The sequence below is a fragment of the Nymphaea colorata genome, chromosome 2, assembly GCF_008831285.2.
Source record: "Nymphaea colorata isolate Beijing-Zhang1983 chromosome 2, ASM883128v2, whole genome shotgun sequence".
Classification (NCBI taxonomy): Eukaryota; Viridiplantae; Streptophyta; class Magnoliopsida; order Nymphaeales; family Nymphaeaceae; genus Nymphaea; species Nymphaea colorata.
This window is the reverse complement of record NC_045139.1, coordinates 29,120,520-29,139,743: the sequence shown is the minus strand read 5'-3', so window position 1 is coordinate 29,139,743 and position 19,224 is coordinate 29,120,520. Positions and strand designations below refer to the sequence as shown.

The window sequence follows — 19,224 nt, the reverse complement described above, 5'->3', positions numbered from 1 at the left end:
GTCTACATTTATAGGGCAACACTTAGATCAATGTTGGGTTGTGATCAGGTTTGAAGTTGAAACCTGAGCCATTGATGGCTTCTCCCCTCCCTCATTAAACCGCACCCGGAAAAAAGAAAGATACGGGGGATATTTGGTCAAGGATATTAAGATCGTGGCCTTGCATGTCCACAGACTTTTAGTCAAGAAACCATCTTTTCAAGTCCAATAATTCCGAAACTTTCTCAAGCGTCTTCAACTCTCCCAAACTTGCTCATCAATGTGAATCTCTTGTTTCCATCTTAATTTGGGCCGATGTTTTGGTAAATGATGCTTCCTCTTTTCTTATTCTTCTTCCTCTTTATGCCTTTACGGCAATTTTGCTGGAGAATTAAGATGGAGTTCTTTAGATGTCCCTTTTCCTCACCATGATCCATGGATGTACAAGCCTACACATCCATGTGTATTTTTTCCTTTGCAACTATTCAAATCTGTGTGCTTATTGGTCGTTTTTTTTTCACAAGACCCATCTATGTACTACAGGTACTTCAGCTGGCGTAGGCTTCGCTATACCATCTTCAACAGTGCTTAAAGTTGTTCCGCAGCTAATCCAGTTTGGCAAGGCAAGTTATTTTGACAAAGTGCTGCACTTTTTTTGTCATCCTTCCTACTTGGGCACTTACTTAACAAGCTAATTTGCTTATTAAGTTTGTTTCTTTGGTCTGTAATAGCAAAACCTCACATTCTGAAAGTATTCACTAAAACAGGCCATTCGGGCAGGTTTGAAGTTGGAGTTAGCACCAGACCCAGTTGCAAATCAGTTGAATGTTCGAAATGGGGCCCTTGTTTTGCAGGTATGTATTCGCATGTTATTTCTGTCTGTCATAGGCAGTGTCAAGTCACGATAACTTGTCTCAAACTGCAGCCTGTTCTAGCTAGCTCGACTCAAATCTGAGTTGGGAGTGACATGAACTTTGGAACCTGAAGCTATCAGGTTCCCTGTCATGCCGGTTATGTTCAAACCGACTGTAAGTTCATCGTGAATTAACGCTTGATATCACATGAACTAATTATTTGGAATTCTTTAGGTCCCTGCAAACAGTCTTGCAGCAAAAGCTGGACTCTTACCTACCAGGAGAGGATTTGCCGGTAATTTAATCCTCGGAGACATTATCGTGGGCGTTGACAACCACCCTGTATGCTCTCTCTCTCTCTCTCTCTTCCCACACACACACACACCCCTACAGAGAGACAAAACAACAAGATTAAGATCTTATTGGCACGTTTACAGGTTAAAAATAAAGCAGAGTTATCCAAGGTTCTTGATGATGATTATAGTGTTGGGGATAGGGTGCTCTTGAAGATACAAAGAGGTGATGAAAAGCTAGAGTTGCCCATAGTATTGGAGCAGGCTTCTTGATTTGGCCCAGCTCAGGCAGAATTTTGGTTTCTCATGTTCTGTGTCATTGGTTGAAACCGTGCAGATGATTGTGTATGCCCAGACTTTGATTTCTCAATTTCTGGAATTGTAAAATAAAGAGAATCTCGTGCAGATAGTGATGCGACGCTTAAATCATCGTTTTCTGCATGATTAGCATCTACCAAAATCAATTTCCCAATTTTGATGAACGACCCTACAAACTTGGCATATAGCGTCTTTTGGAATAATCTGCCAAGTGACAGTTCCACTTCATATTGCTAACTAAAAAAAAAAGGAAAAAAAAGTTTTTTTTTTTTTTTTTTTACAAAAGCATGCTTAAGTTTAGATTTCTTCGTGTAACTGCTTGTTCGACGTGTAATTTAGGCAAATAAATGACAAAATGCAAACTTACACGTTTTTCTGGTAATACTTTCAAAAGTTGAATGGTTTTTCCAAATTTTTTGAAAAGTTTAGAAAAATCCGCACATTTAATCCGTCGGTTTTTCTGAAAATTAAGAAACTGTACAAAGAAAATAAAAAGTAGTTTGGTTTGTTTGTTTTTCGTTTTTCCTTGTGAAAACGGAATGAGTTATGATGTCTAAATAATACATATTTATATTATTTTCTAGGGTCTCAAGAATGCAGATTTATTACCGAGAATAAAATAACAAAAAACCAATGATTCATTGTAGATTACAGACCTAGAAAGATTACAAAAAATCCAGTATTTAAACGGTTTCCATCTAAATCGGCCAAGTATCGGGCAGGTTGAAACTGGCCAGCTATTATCTCAAAAAAATATGTTTATATGTGAAAGTTATCGATTGGGTTGGGATGAATATAACATTTACCATGTCACAATGTATTCCGCAAAATCTGAATGAGAATCGGATATATAATAGGAGTATAAAAAACACAAAATCATACAATCTTTCATCTTGTCACTTTCTTTTCCCCAGTCTCTCTCTCTCTATAAAGGCAAGATTCTGAATTTTAGGAGATGAACTAATAAAGATAAAGATAGACACTAAAAAGCTGTACCAACGAATTTTGATATTATCTTTTATGAATTCTCATTGGATGGGTAAAAGATATTTCTCATTTTCATCAGGATAAACATGAAGAAAGCCCAAGACGGATGAATTCCTATAACTATTATTATTATGGTATATTGTTCTTCCGTCTTTATATAGCAGCACCCTCACATTTGGCCGAACGATTTTTTCCTGAGAAAGTAGAAAGTATTCAGGGCAAAATCTAGCGCTCTAATTACGTGCACCCGAAGATTGGGAGGGTGTCCGAGACTCTGCCATTCCCTCCACCGCTACAGCAGCTGCCGCCGTCGAAGCAGAGGATCCATCTTCACCGGCTGGCCGCCTGAGGAGCCAGTACGAGATGGGGAGATGCGGAGTTTCCATGCGGGAGAGAGAAGAGAGAATGCGAGTGAGGGTGGAGTGGGCGCAGGCAACGGAGCTGGGCCACCGGATTCGGCGCCTCCAGGAAGCCGGAAGCGACGTCGGATCACTCAAACGAGAACTCGGTCAGATTTTCGTGCACCTGCGCCATCGGGTAGCAGCCTTGAGGGCGATGAGGAAAGAGAGGCTTCGTCTCTTGCCAACCTCGTCATGTTCTTCCTCGTCTTCGTCCTCTCCTTCAGTGGCTTCCTCCGTCAGGTCGTCGAAGGAGCCCCGCGCCACCGCGCAGGACGAGCTTCAGGTCCTCAACGGGAACCTGCGGCGGTTCGTGCAATGGTTTCGAGATCCGGCGAGGAAGAGGCGTCGGAGCGGGGAGGAAGAAGCGGAGTCGCGATCGATCTCTTCGCGGAGTTTCATCTCCGTGCCATCGTCGTCTTCCTCTTCCACTCCATCAGCAGTCGATTACATCCCATTGAAGACGAAAACAAGGAGGACGTCTTCTGAGACAGCCGATTCCGACGATGTAGCTCTCTTTGGTTGTTCGTCTCCAGCATCGGTGTCGACCAAGGGGTCCAGTTGCCCGGAAGTTTGGCCCCGCGAGTGCGTCAAGACGTCTCCGGGCGTTGAGGACAATGGAAGAGAGGCTTATGTTTACTCTGATACACTTTTCTCAAGTTGGGAGACGTCGCCTCCTTCGATCTCTGCATTGTCACCGTCTGCTTCAGTCTCCACTTGTTCGTCCTCCATCCATTATCGTCTGCCCGCCTTCTCTTCTTCTGCTCAATCGGCTTCATCCTACGGCTAACTCTGTGTTAGGCCGACCAAATGGAAAATCATCAAAAACTTGGTGGCAAAGAAGTCACCGTAGTTCAAAACGTCAAAAGCGAAGAAAAACAGGAAAAGCAAAATGGAAGAAAAGAAAAGAAAAAAAAAGTGAAGAAAAGAAAACATCAAAAAAGAGGGAAGATGGAGATGAGGAAGAGGGAGGGGGAGGAGACTCAGCCGAAAAACAAAAAAAAGAGAAGTATGAGATGAGGAGGAGGGAGGGGAGGAGAATATCAAAGGAAGGGCGTTACCACATCAATCTAGATCCACAAAATCAGCCAAGTGTAAATGCTTGCATATCCAAAATATGTACTGAGCATAGAGGAATCTCTATCCCTCTCTCTCGACAAAGACGCTGTTGAAATTCAATATTGGTGAAATAAAAAAGAGGGAGAGAGGTGTTTATGATCGTGGATGTAGACTCACATATTGTGAGTTGAACCACGTTAAATCTGTTCTTAATTTTCTAACCCTTTTCTTCCACTTATACGCTCCGTCTGTCGTCGTATGTGCATGCCTCCGTCATATCATATGATTGATAATCTTACCGACATTTTTTCGGGTGAAGTTAAGAAGACGCAAATATATATTCGTGATATAATTACATAACTCACCATTCCTTTTCTTTCTTATTTTGTTCTTCCTTTTCAAAGTTCTTCTTTTTCTCTTTGTGTTTTCTTAATCCAAAAAATATGCTAAATATGCGAATCTGACGCTTCGTTTTCTCAATATAAAGCTCTCCAAATGACCCACTCACTCATTTTCCGTGGCAAATCTACCATGGGTCTGCGTGCGATCTTTAGTCCTTAGTTCTTGTTGTATAGAACAAAAACATGACCTGGTTTCGGTTGTTCTTCATTACTGGAAAAATGGGTACTTGTTTTTTTTTGTGGAACACAAACAAAAATGTTGTCTTCTCTTTAATATATATACAATTCAATTCGTTGATTTTTTTCCCCCAAGTTCATGCCCTCGTCGGCTCAAAGTTAAATCATGAGGATGAGTTTCTCACCTTCTGCTTGTTACGGCAGTTTGGGCGAGAGATCTTAGAGAGCTTTAAATATTAACATTGGTGAAGATAAAGACTGGTAGAAGTTACCGGTCAGATCATCACTCATTATCTCAAATATTATCTTTTAAGAAAACTGTACCTATTTTTTGGGCGATAACTCTGTCTCTGTTTTTTGAGTTGATTACTTGTGTAATCGTTGTATCCCATCTTCACAAGAGAAAAATAACATATATCTCTCTGGCGCATGACGCATGAAAACTGGACCGTGTAAATGATATCTGTCTTCCTTTCTTACTCTTTTCTTGATCCTTTAAATGATATCTGTACTCTTTCGCGAAAGTGCCCATGGCATTGCAAAAAGAACCTAAGCGAATTATATATAATTAAAATATCCCAAATGTTTAACCAGTTTCATGTTAATTCATGGCCATAATTTTCCGGCTAAACATAGAGAAAGATAAAACAAAGTTCCGCCATTTAGTCAGGAGATCATTAGGAATCCTCGAAATACAGTTTCGCCAGCCAAACCATTGCCACCATTGGCGGCCTGTCAGCCATCATTTGAGTCAATGATTTTTTTTATATTAAAAAAATAATATTTTTTAATTAATATATTTTTTGTATTAGAATTCAATTTGATCCTACCTGAATCTAGAGATCAGACTGAGCTTAGATCCAGAGGTCAGACTGGACCCACGGGGCGCCCGGAGGACGAAGCCACTTCCCTTTTCTTTTTCTTCTGTTGAGAGTTCTTCCTTGTTCTCGATGTTTTCTTTAATCTAACAGATAATAACCAAGCATAAATCTGGCGTCTTAATGTAACACTCTAATCCACTCACCGAATTACAGTGACAAATATATCGCGGGTATACGTGTGATCTTTGGGTCCTTAGTTCCCGTTGTGTAGAACAAAACATGACCCGATCTTTAGTTTCGAAAGGAAAAAAAGAAAAGAATGCATTTCCTCCAAAAAAAATCCATGGATTTGACTACAGTTCCATCATGCACCATCAAAGAGCTAAACGTGATCCTTTTGCCTCTCGCAACACATATCGAAATAGTTGTTGGAAACTCAAGACGTTCACAATTGGATTACTTCTTTGGTTTAGTATGCACTTTCCCTTGCAATATTCTTTTTTAAATTCATGGCCTCGCCACGACGATTGAGTTGTTTTCTTTAGTATATACATTTACACATCATAATTCTTTTTTCTTTTTTTACTCATGGCCTCGTCCGTTCAAAGTTTAATCATGGGGACGAGCTTCTCGTTGTCCTCACCATCCACTGGCCTACCACCAGCTTCTGGAAGAAAATAATAGGCCACTTTTTATTGCATGATAGTGTTCTCTACTTGTTCGAGCTTCTTAAATCATTTTCTACACCATCCGTTAATCTCATTTAGATTAATTTGATTCAGACAAACATTATGGGCGTCTATACCATATTGTCGCTATTAGTATACCATCTCCAGCAAATACAAGGAAGATTTCAATTTTGACGTTTCTGGCTCCAATGTATTCTGCCTTCTCTGATTCCCATATACTCAGCAAAGATTTAAAAATTGACGAGTCAGCATTAGAGAGTATTCTAAGGAAAAAAGAAATATCTTCTCGCGAGTTGCCAAAATAATTCATACAAATCAATCTAATTAGAAGCAATTGCCTAAAGCGGAAAAAACCAGAGAAAGGAGTTGACGGAAGTTAAAAGACTTCCCTAATAAGAGAATTTAGGCTTTATCCAAAATTTTCTAAAGTAAAACAGCCGAACACCTTTGCCAATAATGAATACCAGAGCATGCCACGGCTCTAATACAAATACGGAGAGAGAGAGAGAGAGAGAGAGAGATGCGCAAGGAAATCGTAGTTCAAGCAACATCCTGCCTGGACGAGGATTTTATGAGCAGAAGATATGGTTGACTGCAGGGTCCGAACAAAGCAAGAATGCAGCTCAAGAACAGGCTTCAACCATTGCTTCATAGACACAAAAAATTGTACCATTTCTAGGGCGCTTGCAGTAACTCCCTGATGTCATACCCTTGGAGCTGTGAACATGAAAAAGTTAAGTAGAATGAGCAGATGCCAAGAAACTTCAACTGCTTTACAAGCTTGTCGAAATTGAAGGAAGCCTAGACACAAAATTTAGCCTAGGTTATAATACATGATGAACAGAAGACTTAAGGTCTACATGTATAGGGCAACACTTAGATCAAGCCCATGTATAAATGGCCCTCTACGACATTTTGACAAAGCACAATCTCATTCTCATAATCTAAGTAAGAAAATAAGTGCCAGATTTATATAAATCGAGGCTGCAATTCACTCGGTTCTCCATATCTCCTTTATTTCATTTCAGAGTCAAGAACCCCTGCGACTGCACAAACTAACTCCACTTCAACTGCATCTGCTATTGAACCCACCAGCTGAACTTCCTATGATTCTATACTTTCACAACTGTAGAAACTTGAGCTCGCCTAGATCAAACTCATAGACAATAGACTTGGCCGTGCCTCGCATTCGCAACTCATTCCACTCGAACAATGAGAATGCAACATCAAGCACCGTGGTTCAGGTTGGTTGGGAAAGAAATGTGGGCAACCTTCTTCCGCCTGAAGGGACGAATGAGGTTTGAACCCATAACTTCTGACATTCTTGGGGAGGGAATCAAGTCTACGTACTTTAAGTTTAAGCTATTAAACCAATTTTTGAATTCTACGTTGGATCCTTAAGAAATACCAAATCCTCTTGAATTTGTCATCAATTGGTTTATTTTCCTTAAAAAGTATGACACTAAGGAGGATGAGTGACATTAGATAACCTGCTTGCATGCTCATTTTCCGAAACGGGAAGTTTCATATTAAATTTTTATACCCAATTAATCAACTCAATATATATAACAAATGAAAATTTGTCCTCATGAACAGCAAAACACCCACATAAAAGACTCTGGCATTGTCAGTCCAAATAACCTACTCTAGTTCCTCCACCACCAGAAACCCAAATTAGATTCAGACGTGATACACCTCTAGCTATTCAGAGGACCCAATTACTCTCTTCTGAATCAACAACTTAGTTTTGAGGGGGAAATCACTTGCTGCATCGTACCCACAAAAAGGTAGGTTTGCATGGCTAACCCTCAAATAAGAGAGACCAAGACAGGTAAAGCCACAAAGAAATCCTCAGTCTCCATATCAGGTTTCCGAAAAGGCACCAGGTCTTGACTGCCCCATGGCTATGCAAACTATATTAATAGTTCGGTGATTGGCTGAAGACTTACTGTCAAAAGTAAATAAACTGGCTCCAGCAAGCAGACAGGTCACTAGGTCTAGATCATTTACCAAATTTGAGCTGCATGACATTGCAATGATAGCAACATTGGACAGCTGAATACATCTTGCTCCAATAAATAAGCTGTCAGACCCCACCCAGAATGGATTGGTGACTGGAGACTTGTACTCATTTATTGACCCATCCAGAGTCAAACAGAGACTCGATTTCGAAAAATTGCTTCTGTAATGATGAAAACAATGTTTGAACTAGTAAATACCTGAAGAAAGGACAACAACAGTATAACTCCAGAGTTCCAGAATGCATGAATAGTGATGGGTGTGAGAAGATTTCTTGTTTGAGCATAAGATAGTCCAAGCGCAACCCCTGATCAACAACACATGAAATGAAGGAAAGGCAACAGTGCCAGATTCAGCTAGGTTCAGGTAGGTAATTTACTAATATAAATCTTTTCTTTCAAGACTAGAAAAACACAGGCAGATGCCCATATCAATGGGAATGGAAGGAAATGAAAATCAGGCAGGTTGGTGCCAACACCTTTCCAATTGGCCAGAAAAACTGAGAAAAACCACCTTCTCCTGCCACTTCTTGTCCCCTCCCTTATCTTCAGGAACAGAATGAGGGAGAACAAGAGAGGTACTCAAAAGAATTTCTCAGTAATAAATAGATACCACAGGGTGGATACTATTTGGAAAACCTCACAGAAGAATTGACTCCATCAAGCTCAAAGATTGAACCTATACAGAATTCCAAATGCCACATGGATAATTCAGTGGTAGCCTTACCAAGCACAAAAAGCTGGGGGAATTCCCCTGGTGTCAGATGTGCAAGGGCAAAAACCGCAGCACTTGAAATGACAGCAACTGGAGTGGGAAACCTTCATGATAAAGGAAACGCAAAAAACTCTATCAATACAATATGCTGGATGATTCCACAATTGATCAAAGGTACTACCCCTAAACATCAACATCGACAGGGGAGGGAGGAAGGGGGGAGAGAGAGAGAGAGGGAGAGAGAGAGAGAGAGAGAGGTGTGGGAAACCTTCAGGATAAAGGAAATGCAAAAAACTCTATCAATACAATATGCTGAAAGATTCCACAATTGATCAAAGGTAATGCCCCTAAACATGTATTTAAATTCAACATCGACAGAGTTGAAAGATATCTACTTGCTGTATGGAGGTGGTTTTTCGTGTATGCATGTGTTTTCATATATGTCTGTGCATGTGCACCTTGGCGACACTGCTTTGAAAAGCAAAAGAAAAAGAAATTCCCTCCCACCACATAACTCACACACACAAATACGTATCAGTGTGCATCAGGGGGGGGGGGGGGGGGGAGAGAGAGAGAGAGAGAGAAGGAGTTTAAAATTGGGAAAAGGACATTTCAGGAAAGTGAAATAGAATTTATTTAAACAGAAAGTGAGACATAAAGACCATTGTGCACTTCAAAAATGTGAATGAAATTTAAATTATTCAAATAGAATAGGTGCAATTAACAATGTGAAGGAATACTTTATTGGTTTAACCAGTGAAAGTGCTCATGACATTGCAAAAAATGACTTACAAGATATGAATATTGGTCTAGATTCCTTTTGCTTAAGAGACAACAAATGGTTAATCAGTCTACATATTACTTCGTGGCCATAATTGCTACTGTACGCGTATAGGAAGATGAGAAAAAGATATACCATTTAGTTAGGGAGACCATCAAGAATCCTCGAAATACAGTCTCTTCTAGAACCGGAGCCAGGACACCTGTTATCCCCAACAAACATGCTGTGCTAATCAAACAACAAACAGAGAAGTAAATACATATCAGAATGTCAAGGGTAATAGCAAGAGATTAAAATTCTTCTTCTTCTTATTCATGTGTGAGTTAATGTTATTCAAGTTGGTCCTATGGATTTAACCTCAAGAGTATCTCTAAAGATGGAGGCATTATGTTTCAGAAGCTACACCACTCAACATCACATTTGACACCACGTCTATAAACAGAATGTAGGCAGGAAAGCTGCTTGCTGATATTTTGAAATACCAAAACATTTTCCAACAGCAAAAAGAAGATGAGGGATATTGCTCTATTTTCAAAATATCAGCTCCAAGATAAATATCACAATACTGTTGCAATAGCATCAGTATATTTTGTTAAGGCTCCTACTTTATATATGTTTACGTACATATTGTTATTTACTATTTGTTTTATTAAAAAAAGTATAGACTTTCCATGTTGTTATAAGAAATATTGCTAAAAGTCTAAAACATATGATTCTTACGCTTTTCATTTTCCTTAACTTATATTTTGTGATACATATAATATCTTCCAGGGAAGACAGCCACTTTATGAACAATTTCCTGACAGAAGCTTCACCTGAGAAGTTGAAGCAAATGATATTTATTTGTCATCATGAAACAAACTTGATATGCAACACCTAAAGCTTTCCATTACAAACAGTGAAAACAGAAAATTGTTTATACATGGCAATTGATGCATACCTGACATTTGACGAGCCAATCAATGGTAATAAGCGTACCAATGCATCGGTCTGAAGCCAAAAAAAAAAAAGGGAAACAGCAAAGATTTTAACAAAATTTGATTGGTCATCGTACAAAAGAAAAAGTTCAAGACATGTAATGGTACCACATTGGTGATGAGTACTTCACACTTTGCTAGAAGGCAAAACTAGGACGACCTTCAAACTTAATATTTTATGCAAAGTGAAGATCTCTCATAGAAAAAGCTACGATTAGTATCATCTATGAGACTAAATTTAGGTAAACAACCTTCACCTAACCTCTCGTTGTGGACTTTCCCCATTCAACAAGGCTTGGACAGCTCCTATTGCTGCAATTGCACCAACTGCACCTAAGAGACCAATTCCAGCCCATAGGATCCAACCATTTTGTAGGTTGAATGGTTCTTTTGGTCCTGAGACATTAAAACTACACCAAGGTGAGCATATTCTTTAGCTGAATAAGCTGGTAAAGTAACCAACTAAACCTTGACCAGTTTGAGGGTCACCATTATTGAGATGATGATCTTTCACCCCTTTTTCTTGTGAAATATTTCATAATAATTATGCAATTAAAGAGTAATAAGCGTTTGCATCTTTTGTAAGGTTTCATGATGCATGAAACATGCCAAAACATTAGCATTTCGATTATTCTTGCATGCTTTAACTGTAAGCAGAAAATGGATGTACTGTCTCTAACAGCTACCATCAGTATCTAATCTGCATTAAAAACATAATATCGACCTCTTGTTCAAGATTAGCTAGAATCGACAAAATTTAATACCATCAAGATAATAGTTACTAATTCATCCAATTTAGACATTCATGGAACCTACTAGAATGAACTTGACTGCACATATTGTGCTGTAAACTGCAAACACGTTTTAAACTATTGACTATGTGGTCAAACTTTAAAAACAGCAATCAAATATAGGAACTCTGTATACTGTGAAGCTTTTATTTGTAACTCACACACATATGGGCATATGAACAGTTCCAGATCGGTAGCAAGATTTTCATCCTAGAAAATCTGAAAAGGAATGCCCAAAAGTCTAATGGTAACATGTAGATATTTAGAATGCGGATAGAAGACTGCAAGGAAAGATCTTCCGTTAAGCAAGGCTATCAAGCATACTTAAGCTAAAAGTAGAATATCTCTGAATAAAGTTGCATCTTTTTCTTTCCAAAACAAGCGGATGCAGCAGCTTTATGCGTAGCTGAGAAGTTCTAGACATATCTAAGGACTCCGGAGTTCTTCAGATTTGGAATCAATGCATGCTTACTGTAGCAAAAGATATCTTCGGGAAAGGGCTTGAATGTGCTTGTGATTCCATATACCACTCCAAGTACGATGGCTGTTGCGATGCTGCAGGAGAACATGTAATCGATGAGTAAAATCTGAAAATTTATGCAACAAAAGGAATCCCGCGAACGTACTTAAAAATGTGACCGGTGAACAAAAACCGAAACTTCTACATCAAAATGAATCCACCAAACCCACAGACAGTAATGGTTCCTCTTACAACTGATCCACAAATAAGATTTCTGCTTTCTCATCTAGGCTCAGCTTCCCAATGTCAATACCAAGATATGGTATTAGTGATGCTTCTACTAACCCTGTAAAAAAAAAACTGCCAAAACAATTGTCAATTGCATGATATACGGTGCCATTCTGAATAACAAGATCATCTATTCCAAACAAAAACACATGAATTTATTTCCTTTAATTGCATTTGCATGAATTTAACGTTTTCTACCTCAATCCACACCCAAACATGGTGAGAACAACTGTTTGCCATTTCCAAGGGACTTCCCATCTCCTAAATATTCGCCACTCTGGCCTCGACTCCTGATCGTGATAAACTGAGATGTTAATAACAAATCAAGACTTCCCTTCAGTCGACGACCATACAGAAAATCAAGTTATGCAATTAACACATCAAATTAAAAAAAATTAAGTACATTTTCAGAGGAACCGTAGTTTGGCCTTCCCTTGGAACCACTAAAGCAGAGAATTCTTGGTTTACTGAAACCATGCTTTCCGGTGTCGACTCCGGGCAGATTTCTGCTTCCGGAAACATGAGATAGGAAACCTGCGGTCGCTTCTCTGATTGCCGCCCTCCTCCCTCCAAGAACGAGGTTTTCCCGTCTTGCCGTGCACAGATTCGGCGGAAGAAGATGGGAGCAAGTGAGAGGAGACTGGACGAGGAGGAGAGGCATGGAAGATAGCATCATCATCATCTTCCTTTCTTATCTGAACGTAGAAAATTCTCTGCTGTGAAATTTTTGAACACTCTGAGCGGTGGCAGGAGGGAGAGAAGAGAGGCGGGTGAGGGATAAGGTGCGGCACGGGAGGGGGCCCTACTCTGATCAAGGCCTTTTTTTTTCTTTTCTTTTTTGGCAGATCAGATTATCCGCTTTTGAAATATTTTAAGGGTTTGAATGATTCATACTTATTTATAAATATAATTTAGAAAAAAAAGTAATCACCAGTTAAAATTTTAGATTAAATAACCTTCTCATAAACCAAGTAATAAAAAAAGAAAAAATTTCGAAATTAAAGTTAAGAAACAACCCTATAATTATATATATAAATATATAATATAATAATAATAAAAATATATAGTGGTTGGTAGGGACCAAACCACTTGAGTAAAAGAAGAAAACTAAACTTCTTAAATTCATGTTGAAGTGTTTTAATCAAAATATGTACATTTTAATATTTTTATAAACACTAATTTAATATAAGTCTTGCTTTAATTATTTTTGTAAAATTGATTTTTATACTACCAAAATTTAGATGTTGCAAGAGCCGATCATTTTTTTATTATTAAAAAACATTATTTAAGTAAAAAAAAAACAACTAACTCAATATATGTTTCTCATTGAATCATTCTTAAAATCATATCTATAAAAGTTAAATTAAAAAATAAATAATAATTAGTTTTAATAAAACTGATTTTCGTCTCTTATCCAAACAGTTTTACCAACTTTCTATAAAAAATATATACATGCGCCTTCAAAATCACCGCAGCTGGCATCTAAGTTTGTTGGGGACATGGACATGAGCTTCACTCCTTACAAACATGAACCGAGCTCTACCTCTTATGAACGTGAAACCGAGCTCTTGTTCGGACGAAGAAAATGCACAATGCGTTCAGCATTGGACCTTTCCGAACAGACCCGGTTCGTTCGAAAGGTTAGGCTCTCTCGATCTCGCTCTGGCTCTTCCAAATGTCGCAGGTTCCACCCGTCGGTGTCGCCGCTCGAGTTTTGCAGCACGGTTCACGCTCAGATTGGAAGTTGGAGCCGGCGGTAGGTGTTCCAACTGGTTGAAGTGATCTGAGATGAAAAATAGCAGCATGGATTCTGATAGATCAGGGTTACTGTACTGATGTCTCCATTCGAATTGGTGAGGGTCCTTCCCTATTCTTTCAATCTCCCGTCTTTGCTAAGAGGAACCGTTCTCTGGGGATTGATTCGTAAAAGGTGAATGCAAGGTTGATTGGTTAGGGGAAGTCTATCAGGGTCGCCGTCGCTTGTGGGTGAGTGTGTGTGAAAGATAAGAGTTCTCTAGCGCTGCTGCGAAGGAAATGAAGACCAAGAAAAGACGAGATCGACCTTCGGCCCAACGACAGATAGAGAGGGAGTGACCAGAGGACCAATCTTCATTCACTGCAAAATCATGCTCCAAAATTCAAAATCGGGATGGAATCCAGAAAAAAGAAACCCTTGACCAATAGGAAAAATCAGCCGATTTCACCAGAGAACGGGGTACGGCGGCCAGTTCTTTAGTATATGATTGATCAGAATGGAGATGCCAATTAGAAAAAGTGGAGAGACAGTGCCTTCTCAAAATGGGAGTCTGACAGTGAGAATCGAGAGATTCAGTTGGTTTCCAAGTTGAAGTTTTTTTACGATGAGAGCCCCCAGTTTACTTCCAAAGCATGTAGCCGCTGTCGTGAAATACCAGAAGGATCCCATTAGGGCCTTGGAAATGTTTAATTCAGCTTCTAAGGAAGAGGGCTTCAAGCATACGCTGCTTACATACAAGTGCATGATGGAAAAACTGGGTTCTACTGGTGAGTTTGAAGCCATGGAGCAGCTTCTCTCAGACATGAGGATGAATGTTCCATGTACCGACGGTTCACATGAGTATGTTTATGTTGGCGTCATTAGAAACTATGGAAGGCGAGGAAAGCTCCAAGAGGCTGTTAATGTATTTGAGAGGATGGATTTTTTTGGATGCGAACCACAGGTCAGGTCCTACAACGCGATAATGAATGTTCTCATCGAACATCGGTATTTTGATCAAGCCCATAAAGTTTATCTCAGAATGCTGGATAAGGGTATAAACCCTGATGTATATACTTTTACAATTAGAATCAAGGCATTTTGTAGGACTCAGAGACCCCACGCTGCTCTCAGGCTTCTCAATAACATGTTAGAGCAAGGTTGTCAAGTAAATGCAGTAGCACACTGTACTGTGATTGGTGGTTTTTATGCAGAGAATTACAAGATAGAAGCCTGCACTTTGTTTGTCGACATGCTGGAGCATGGTCTCTGCCCAGATATAGCTACTTTTAATAAGCTGATACACGCTCTGTGCAAGAAAGGTGATGTTTGTGAAAGTAGTAGACTACTTAATAAGGTCCTCAAGAGGGGCGTGTTTCCTAACGTTTTTACATACAACATACTAATGCAGGGCCTTTGCAAACAAGGTAATATAGCAGAGGCTAGCAGTTTACTTGACAACATGATTGCAAATGGACTGAAACCTGACGCTATTACGTACAACACGATTATTCTTGGCTTATGCAAATCCCAGAAGGTTGAGGACGCGGAGAATTATCTGCACAAGATGTTGAAGGAAGGATGCAATCCTGATGATTTTTCATATAATACTGTTATTGATGGTTATTGCAAGATGGGTATGTCTCAAAGTGCTTTTAAGCTTCTTAAAGATGCAATTTTCAAAGGCTTTGTTCCTGATAGGATAACATACTGTTCTCTGATTAATGGCTTATGCAATGAAGGTGATCTAGTTTGGGCAATCGACATATTCAAGGAGGCAGCTGGTAAAGGTTTGAAATCTGATGCAGTTGTCTACAATGCAATTGTAAAAGGTTTATGTCAACAAGGATTTGTACTGGAGGCAGCTCAGATGATAAACAAGATGTTAGAGAATGGTTGCGTTCCTAACATCTGCACCTATAATATAATCATAAGTGCATTGTGCAGAAGTGGGGATGTTAACCAGGGTAACTGGCTTATGAATGAAGCTATACTTAGAGGCTGTCTTCCTGATATTTTTACATTCAATACTTTGGTAGATGGATACTGCAAAAGGAGGGAGTTGGACAAAGCTCTGGAGGTGGTTGACAGAATGCGGAATCACAATATTACTCCTGACACAATCACATATAACTGCATTCTTAATGGACTCTGCAAGGCTGGGAGATCTGACGATGTTATGGAAATATTCAAAGAAATGATAACGAGAGACTGTGCTGCTAATGTTATCACGTATAACATTTTGATTGAGTGTCTTTGTAAAGGATCGAAAATAAATGAAGCTTGTGAGCTAATTGAGAAAATGGTACATAATGGTTTAAAACCTGACGCTGTTAGTTACAGCACACTAATCCATGGACACTGCAAGAATGGTGACCTTGAGAGTGCCTATAAACTTGTCAAGGAAATGGAGTCAAGTGTTTCTCCTACCACTTCTGTATATAATATAATGATCCATGCATATTCTGAAAAGTTAATGGTGCAGAAAGCAGAGAAGATTTTTAATAAGATGGCTGACAAGGGGTGCTCCCCAGATAAGTTCAGTTACCGAGTCTTGGTTGATGGGTTCTGTACGATCGGTGAGATTGATAAAGCTCACGGTTTCCTTGTGAAGATGGTGATTGATGGTTTTATCCCAAGTTTGACCACATGTGGTCATGTCATCAATTGTCTCTGCATGAATCGACAAGTTAATGAAGCTGTTCGCGTCATTCATCTTATGGTTGGCAAGGGCTTAGTTCCTGATGTCGTGAATACAATTTTTAAAGCTGACAAAAAGGAGGTTGCAGCTCCGAAGATACTTGTGGAAGAATTATTAAAGAAGGGTCATATAACTTATAGTGCCTATGAGCTTCTTTATGATGGTGTTAGAAACAGGAAACAAGTTAAAGCAAAATCTCGTCCAAGGATGGGGTAGACTCTACCGTATTACTTTATGTGTAAATGATTGATGTTCTTTTGGATTTTGATCAGAACTGCGACTAAGGTAACACCACTGCCTGATAGTGTTTGCCATTCTCATGTTTGCCATTCTCAATGATTATGGTTCTGTTTGCAACTACTCCTAGACCTATCTGATATTTGATATATGTTCTGAACGGGTAAAGAGGCAGTATCACAAATCACAAATGATATTTTGACTTTTAAATTTCCACGGACAGCCTACAGTTCATGGTCCTACTTCCTAGGCGTATTCACTTGTTTACCCTACGTTGTAAAGTTGTGCATCACAGGGGCGTTAACAATTTCTAAACTACTGCGATGCCGGCTGCATCTACATACTCTAGCTGATTCTTAGTAAGCCATCAAAATGACGTCTTTCACCAGAAACCATTGAAAGCATCAATGTGGACACAGAAACTTTGCTCTTATGCAGGTCATTTATTTGCAGAATTACATAAGATATTCAATACTGCGTCATTTTATTCATGTTTCTGAGATTTATTTTGTAGTTTATCTTTTTGTTATAGAACTGATGTGCCACAGTTTGATTTGTGGAGCCTCGATTTTTATTCAGGTTACAAACAGAATGTGGGCAAAAATTGAGTTTGATTGGTATCAGCGTAAATATGCAGGTGTTATTCTTATTTCCTGTTCCTAGTTACCTTAGTTTGTTGTGCAAAGTGCAGACCAACCTGTATATGTGTGAGCTTGTGCGTTTTGTCTGTGTTTGCACCTGTGTGTAAGCTATTGTCAATGAATTGCACTACAGTCATCTATTACTGCTTGCTTCACATTGGACCCACAGTTTCAGACAAGCAAAATACGTGTAATCCTTTCACCCTGGCTGTACATGTGCGCGCGTGTGTAGGTGACTAGGTGAGTGGGGACTGGAGAGGGAGGAAGGAGGGGGAGGACGTTTTATTCTCAGTATCCTTCTGTAATTGAGGACATCAATTCTACATGGTGGTTGATGCAAATAATCTGGGTCTTAAATTTTAATCAATCCTGAACGAAGAGAAGCTTTATTTCATGCATGAATAAATCCCGTAATATTTTTCTAATTGTATTTGAGTGGTAAACAAGTCAGTTACATATGTTAATTCAATTGGCGGCGCTTTTTTCATGAGATAGACCGATCACTGGTCCAGAAGAATGCTATTTTTTTCATGTTTGTAAATTTGCAATTGATTTTCTGTATTGGCTGAACTTATTGTGGATTCATCTTAAAAAGATTTGGATAGCTGAAAATCTTCACCTTTATAAATTTTGTGTGTATTCCTATTGGTGCACATCTGTCATTCTTTGAATGCATTGTTACTTTTCGTCACTGCCACGAGCTCGTGTGAACTGCTAGTTGGAAATTTTTCTCGTTTAGCACCGTACACTGATGCTTGGAAGTTTTCTTCTGGCAACAGTTTTTTGGAAGAATAATGATTCCACTCCCACCAACTATGTTACACTGGCACACATGTAAGATTTTAGGGCAAGCACATATATTCATTATTTATATTCATGGAATATAAATTAATAACTAAAACATACCTAAATAGATCAAAAGTACCAAATATCATTTTGCCGTGTCCCATGTGTCCCATGCCTGAACCTGTGACCAGCTGTGTCGACACAGGTGCTCCACTCCTTTGGGGTGAGTCTGTGTGGCAGCTAACAATGGTCAAGTGCTTGGTTTGCAATCCGACTGCCACATATTTTGGTCGTTGACTCATTGGTTTAACACATGATTGGAATTCAAAAGATTACTGATCCACTGTTTCTAACTTTCTTTCTCAGGGCCTCTCACGAGAGGATTACTTTGTTATTCCCTAGCACTAGGAACTGGACCTTCAACAGTGAGACAACACAATGGCTTATGAGCGCTTTGCAGCCGTCGCGAGCTTGAAGAATTCATCTTGTGGGGTGTGAATGGTCTTGCGCAAGGAGCTTTTACGTGGATTTCATCAGTTTGTCATGCTGCTGGCAGACAACGCTTCGTTATCCTAGGGTGGCATGCATGAAATGGACGAACTTTTGCTGTCTGGATTGAAAATTCGTCAAAACATTTGGGATCTCAAGGATATATTGAGACCAAGAACAAATGAAGAAGGCGGCAATTACAGAGGGAGAACTGGTGGTTTGCTTTGCGTTTTTCTGATTTAGTTCATTGAGAAAGAGTGACTGGAAGATCATTAGATTAGCTCTTGCACATGTTCTTGTATTTATGTATAAAAGGAATGAGTTTATGCCTTGGAGCGTAAACCACCATGTCAGATCTTAGGTCGGAATATCTTGTCACAGTTAAAAATTAATCGAATGCTGGGATATCTTTTTTTCTTTTTCTGCAATAAATACGCAATCTTTTAAAGGCACTTAACCTTTAACAAGACAACAAAAGAACGTGCTTAAGTTTGAAAACTTGCACTAATTGCTCAATGCAAGCAGCTAAAGCCTAAAAAAAAGCTTTATTTTTGAAAAAGAAAATTCATTAATTCAACTGCCTTTCTTGAGATACTAAATGTAAAATATTCAAACGCAAGCTTCTTGTT

The 19,224-nt window shown here is 39.2% G+C and overlaps 3 protein-coding genes across 14 annotated transcripts in view; 2 read left to right on the top strand and 1 right to left on the bottom strand.

The window, feature by feature from the left end:
- Positions 1-1,494, top strand: part of LOC116246701 (protease Do-like 8, chloroplastic) — a 28,456-nt gene extending 26,962 nt beyond the window's left edge. Inside the window, exons 10-13 of one of the 5 annotated variants that reach the window (XM_050076458.1) lie at positions 523-602; positions 747-833; positions 1,068-1,175; positions 1,271-1,428. In XM_050076458.1, coding sequence (XP_049932415.1) covers positions 523-602; positions 747-833; positions 1,068-1,175; positions 1,271-1,399 — 404 coding nt within the window. In that variant the 3' untranslated portion in view covers positions 1,400-1,428. Of the gene's footprint in view, positions 1-522; positions 603-746; positions 834-1,067; positions 1,176-1,270 lie in introns of all 5 variants that reach the window. The other 4 variants (XM_050076457.1, XM_050076456.1, XM_050076454.1 and 1 more) reach the window with 4 other exon arrangements.
- Positions 1,495-6,310: 4,816 nt separating this feature from the next.
- Positions 6,311-12,809, bottom strand: LOC116249076 (uncharacterized). Of its 4 annotated transcripts, none has more exons than XM_031622194.2 (10): positions 12,410-12,805; positions 12,205-12,296; positions 11,971-12,078; positions 11,731-11,813; positions 10,730-10,863; positions 10,431-10,480; positions 9,626-9,718; positions 8,722-8,813; positions 8,196-8,302; positions 6,311-6,693 (listed from the first exon to the last, which is right to left on the bottom strand). In XM_031622194.2, exons 1-10 carry the CDS (start codon positions 12,686-12,688, stop codon positions 6,652-6,654), a joined length of 1,080 nt encoding a protein of 359 aa, XP_031478054.1. In that variant the 5' UTR covers positions 12,689-12,805; the 3' UTR covers positions 6,311-6,651. The 4 variants fall into 4 exon arrangements, with proteins under 4 accessions (XP_031478054.1, XP_031478056.1, XP_031478055.1 ...); XM_031622196.2 differs by having other exon boundaries at positions 12,205-12,310; positions 12,410-12,550; XM_031622195.2 differs by lacking the exon at positions 8,196-8,302 and having other exon boundaries at positions 12,410-12,807.
- A 781-nt stretch (positions 12,810-13,590) lies between these two features.
- Positions 13,591-18,937, top strand: LOC116247850 (putative pentatricopeptide repeat-containing protein At1g74580). Of its 5 annotated transcripts, none has more exons than XM_050076120.1 (4): positions 13,591-13,859; positions 13,948-17,117; positions 17,259-17,316; positions 18,473-18,937. In XM_050076120.1, the coding sequence occupies exon 2, from the start codon at positions 14,367-14,369 to the stop codon at positions 16,656-16,658; it is 2,292 nt and encodes a 763-aa protein (XP_049932077.1). In that variant the 5' UTR covers positions 13,591-13,859; positions 13,948-14,366; the 3' UTR covers positions 16,659-17,117; positions 17,259-17,316; positions 18,473-18,937. The 5 variants fall into 5 exon arrangements, with proteins under 5 accessions (XP_049932077.1, XP_049932078.1, XP_031476077.1 ...); XM_050076121.1 differs by having other exon boundaries at positions 13,591-15,378; positions 15,484-17,117; XM_031620217.2 differs by having other exon boundaries at positions 13,591-16,727.
- The last annotated feature ends 287 nt before the right edge of the window (positions 18,938-19,224 follow it).

What these genes read in the sequence shown, in the direction of transcription:
- LOC116249076 (XM_031622194.2), bottom strand. Translation starts at nt 12,688, where the DNA reads ATGATGATGATGCTATCTTCCATGCCTCTCCTCCTCGTCCAGTCTCCT. An exon ending in CGAAGATATCTTTTGCTACA is followed by an intron (nt 10,864 to 11,730) that starts GTAAGCATGCAT and finishes TTAATGTCTCAG; the next exon opens with GACCAAAAGAACCATTCAAC. An exon ending in CCCCCAGCTTTTTGTGCTTG is followed by an intron (nt 8,303 to 8,721) that starts GTAAGGCTACCA and finishes GTTGTTGATCAG; the next exon opens with GGGTTGCGCTTGGACTATCT.
- LOC116247850 (XM_050076120.1), top strand. Translation starts at nt 14,367, where the DNA reads ATGAGAGCCCCCAGTTTACTTCCAAAGCATGTAGCCGCTGTCGTGAAA.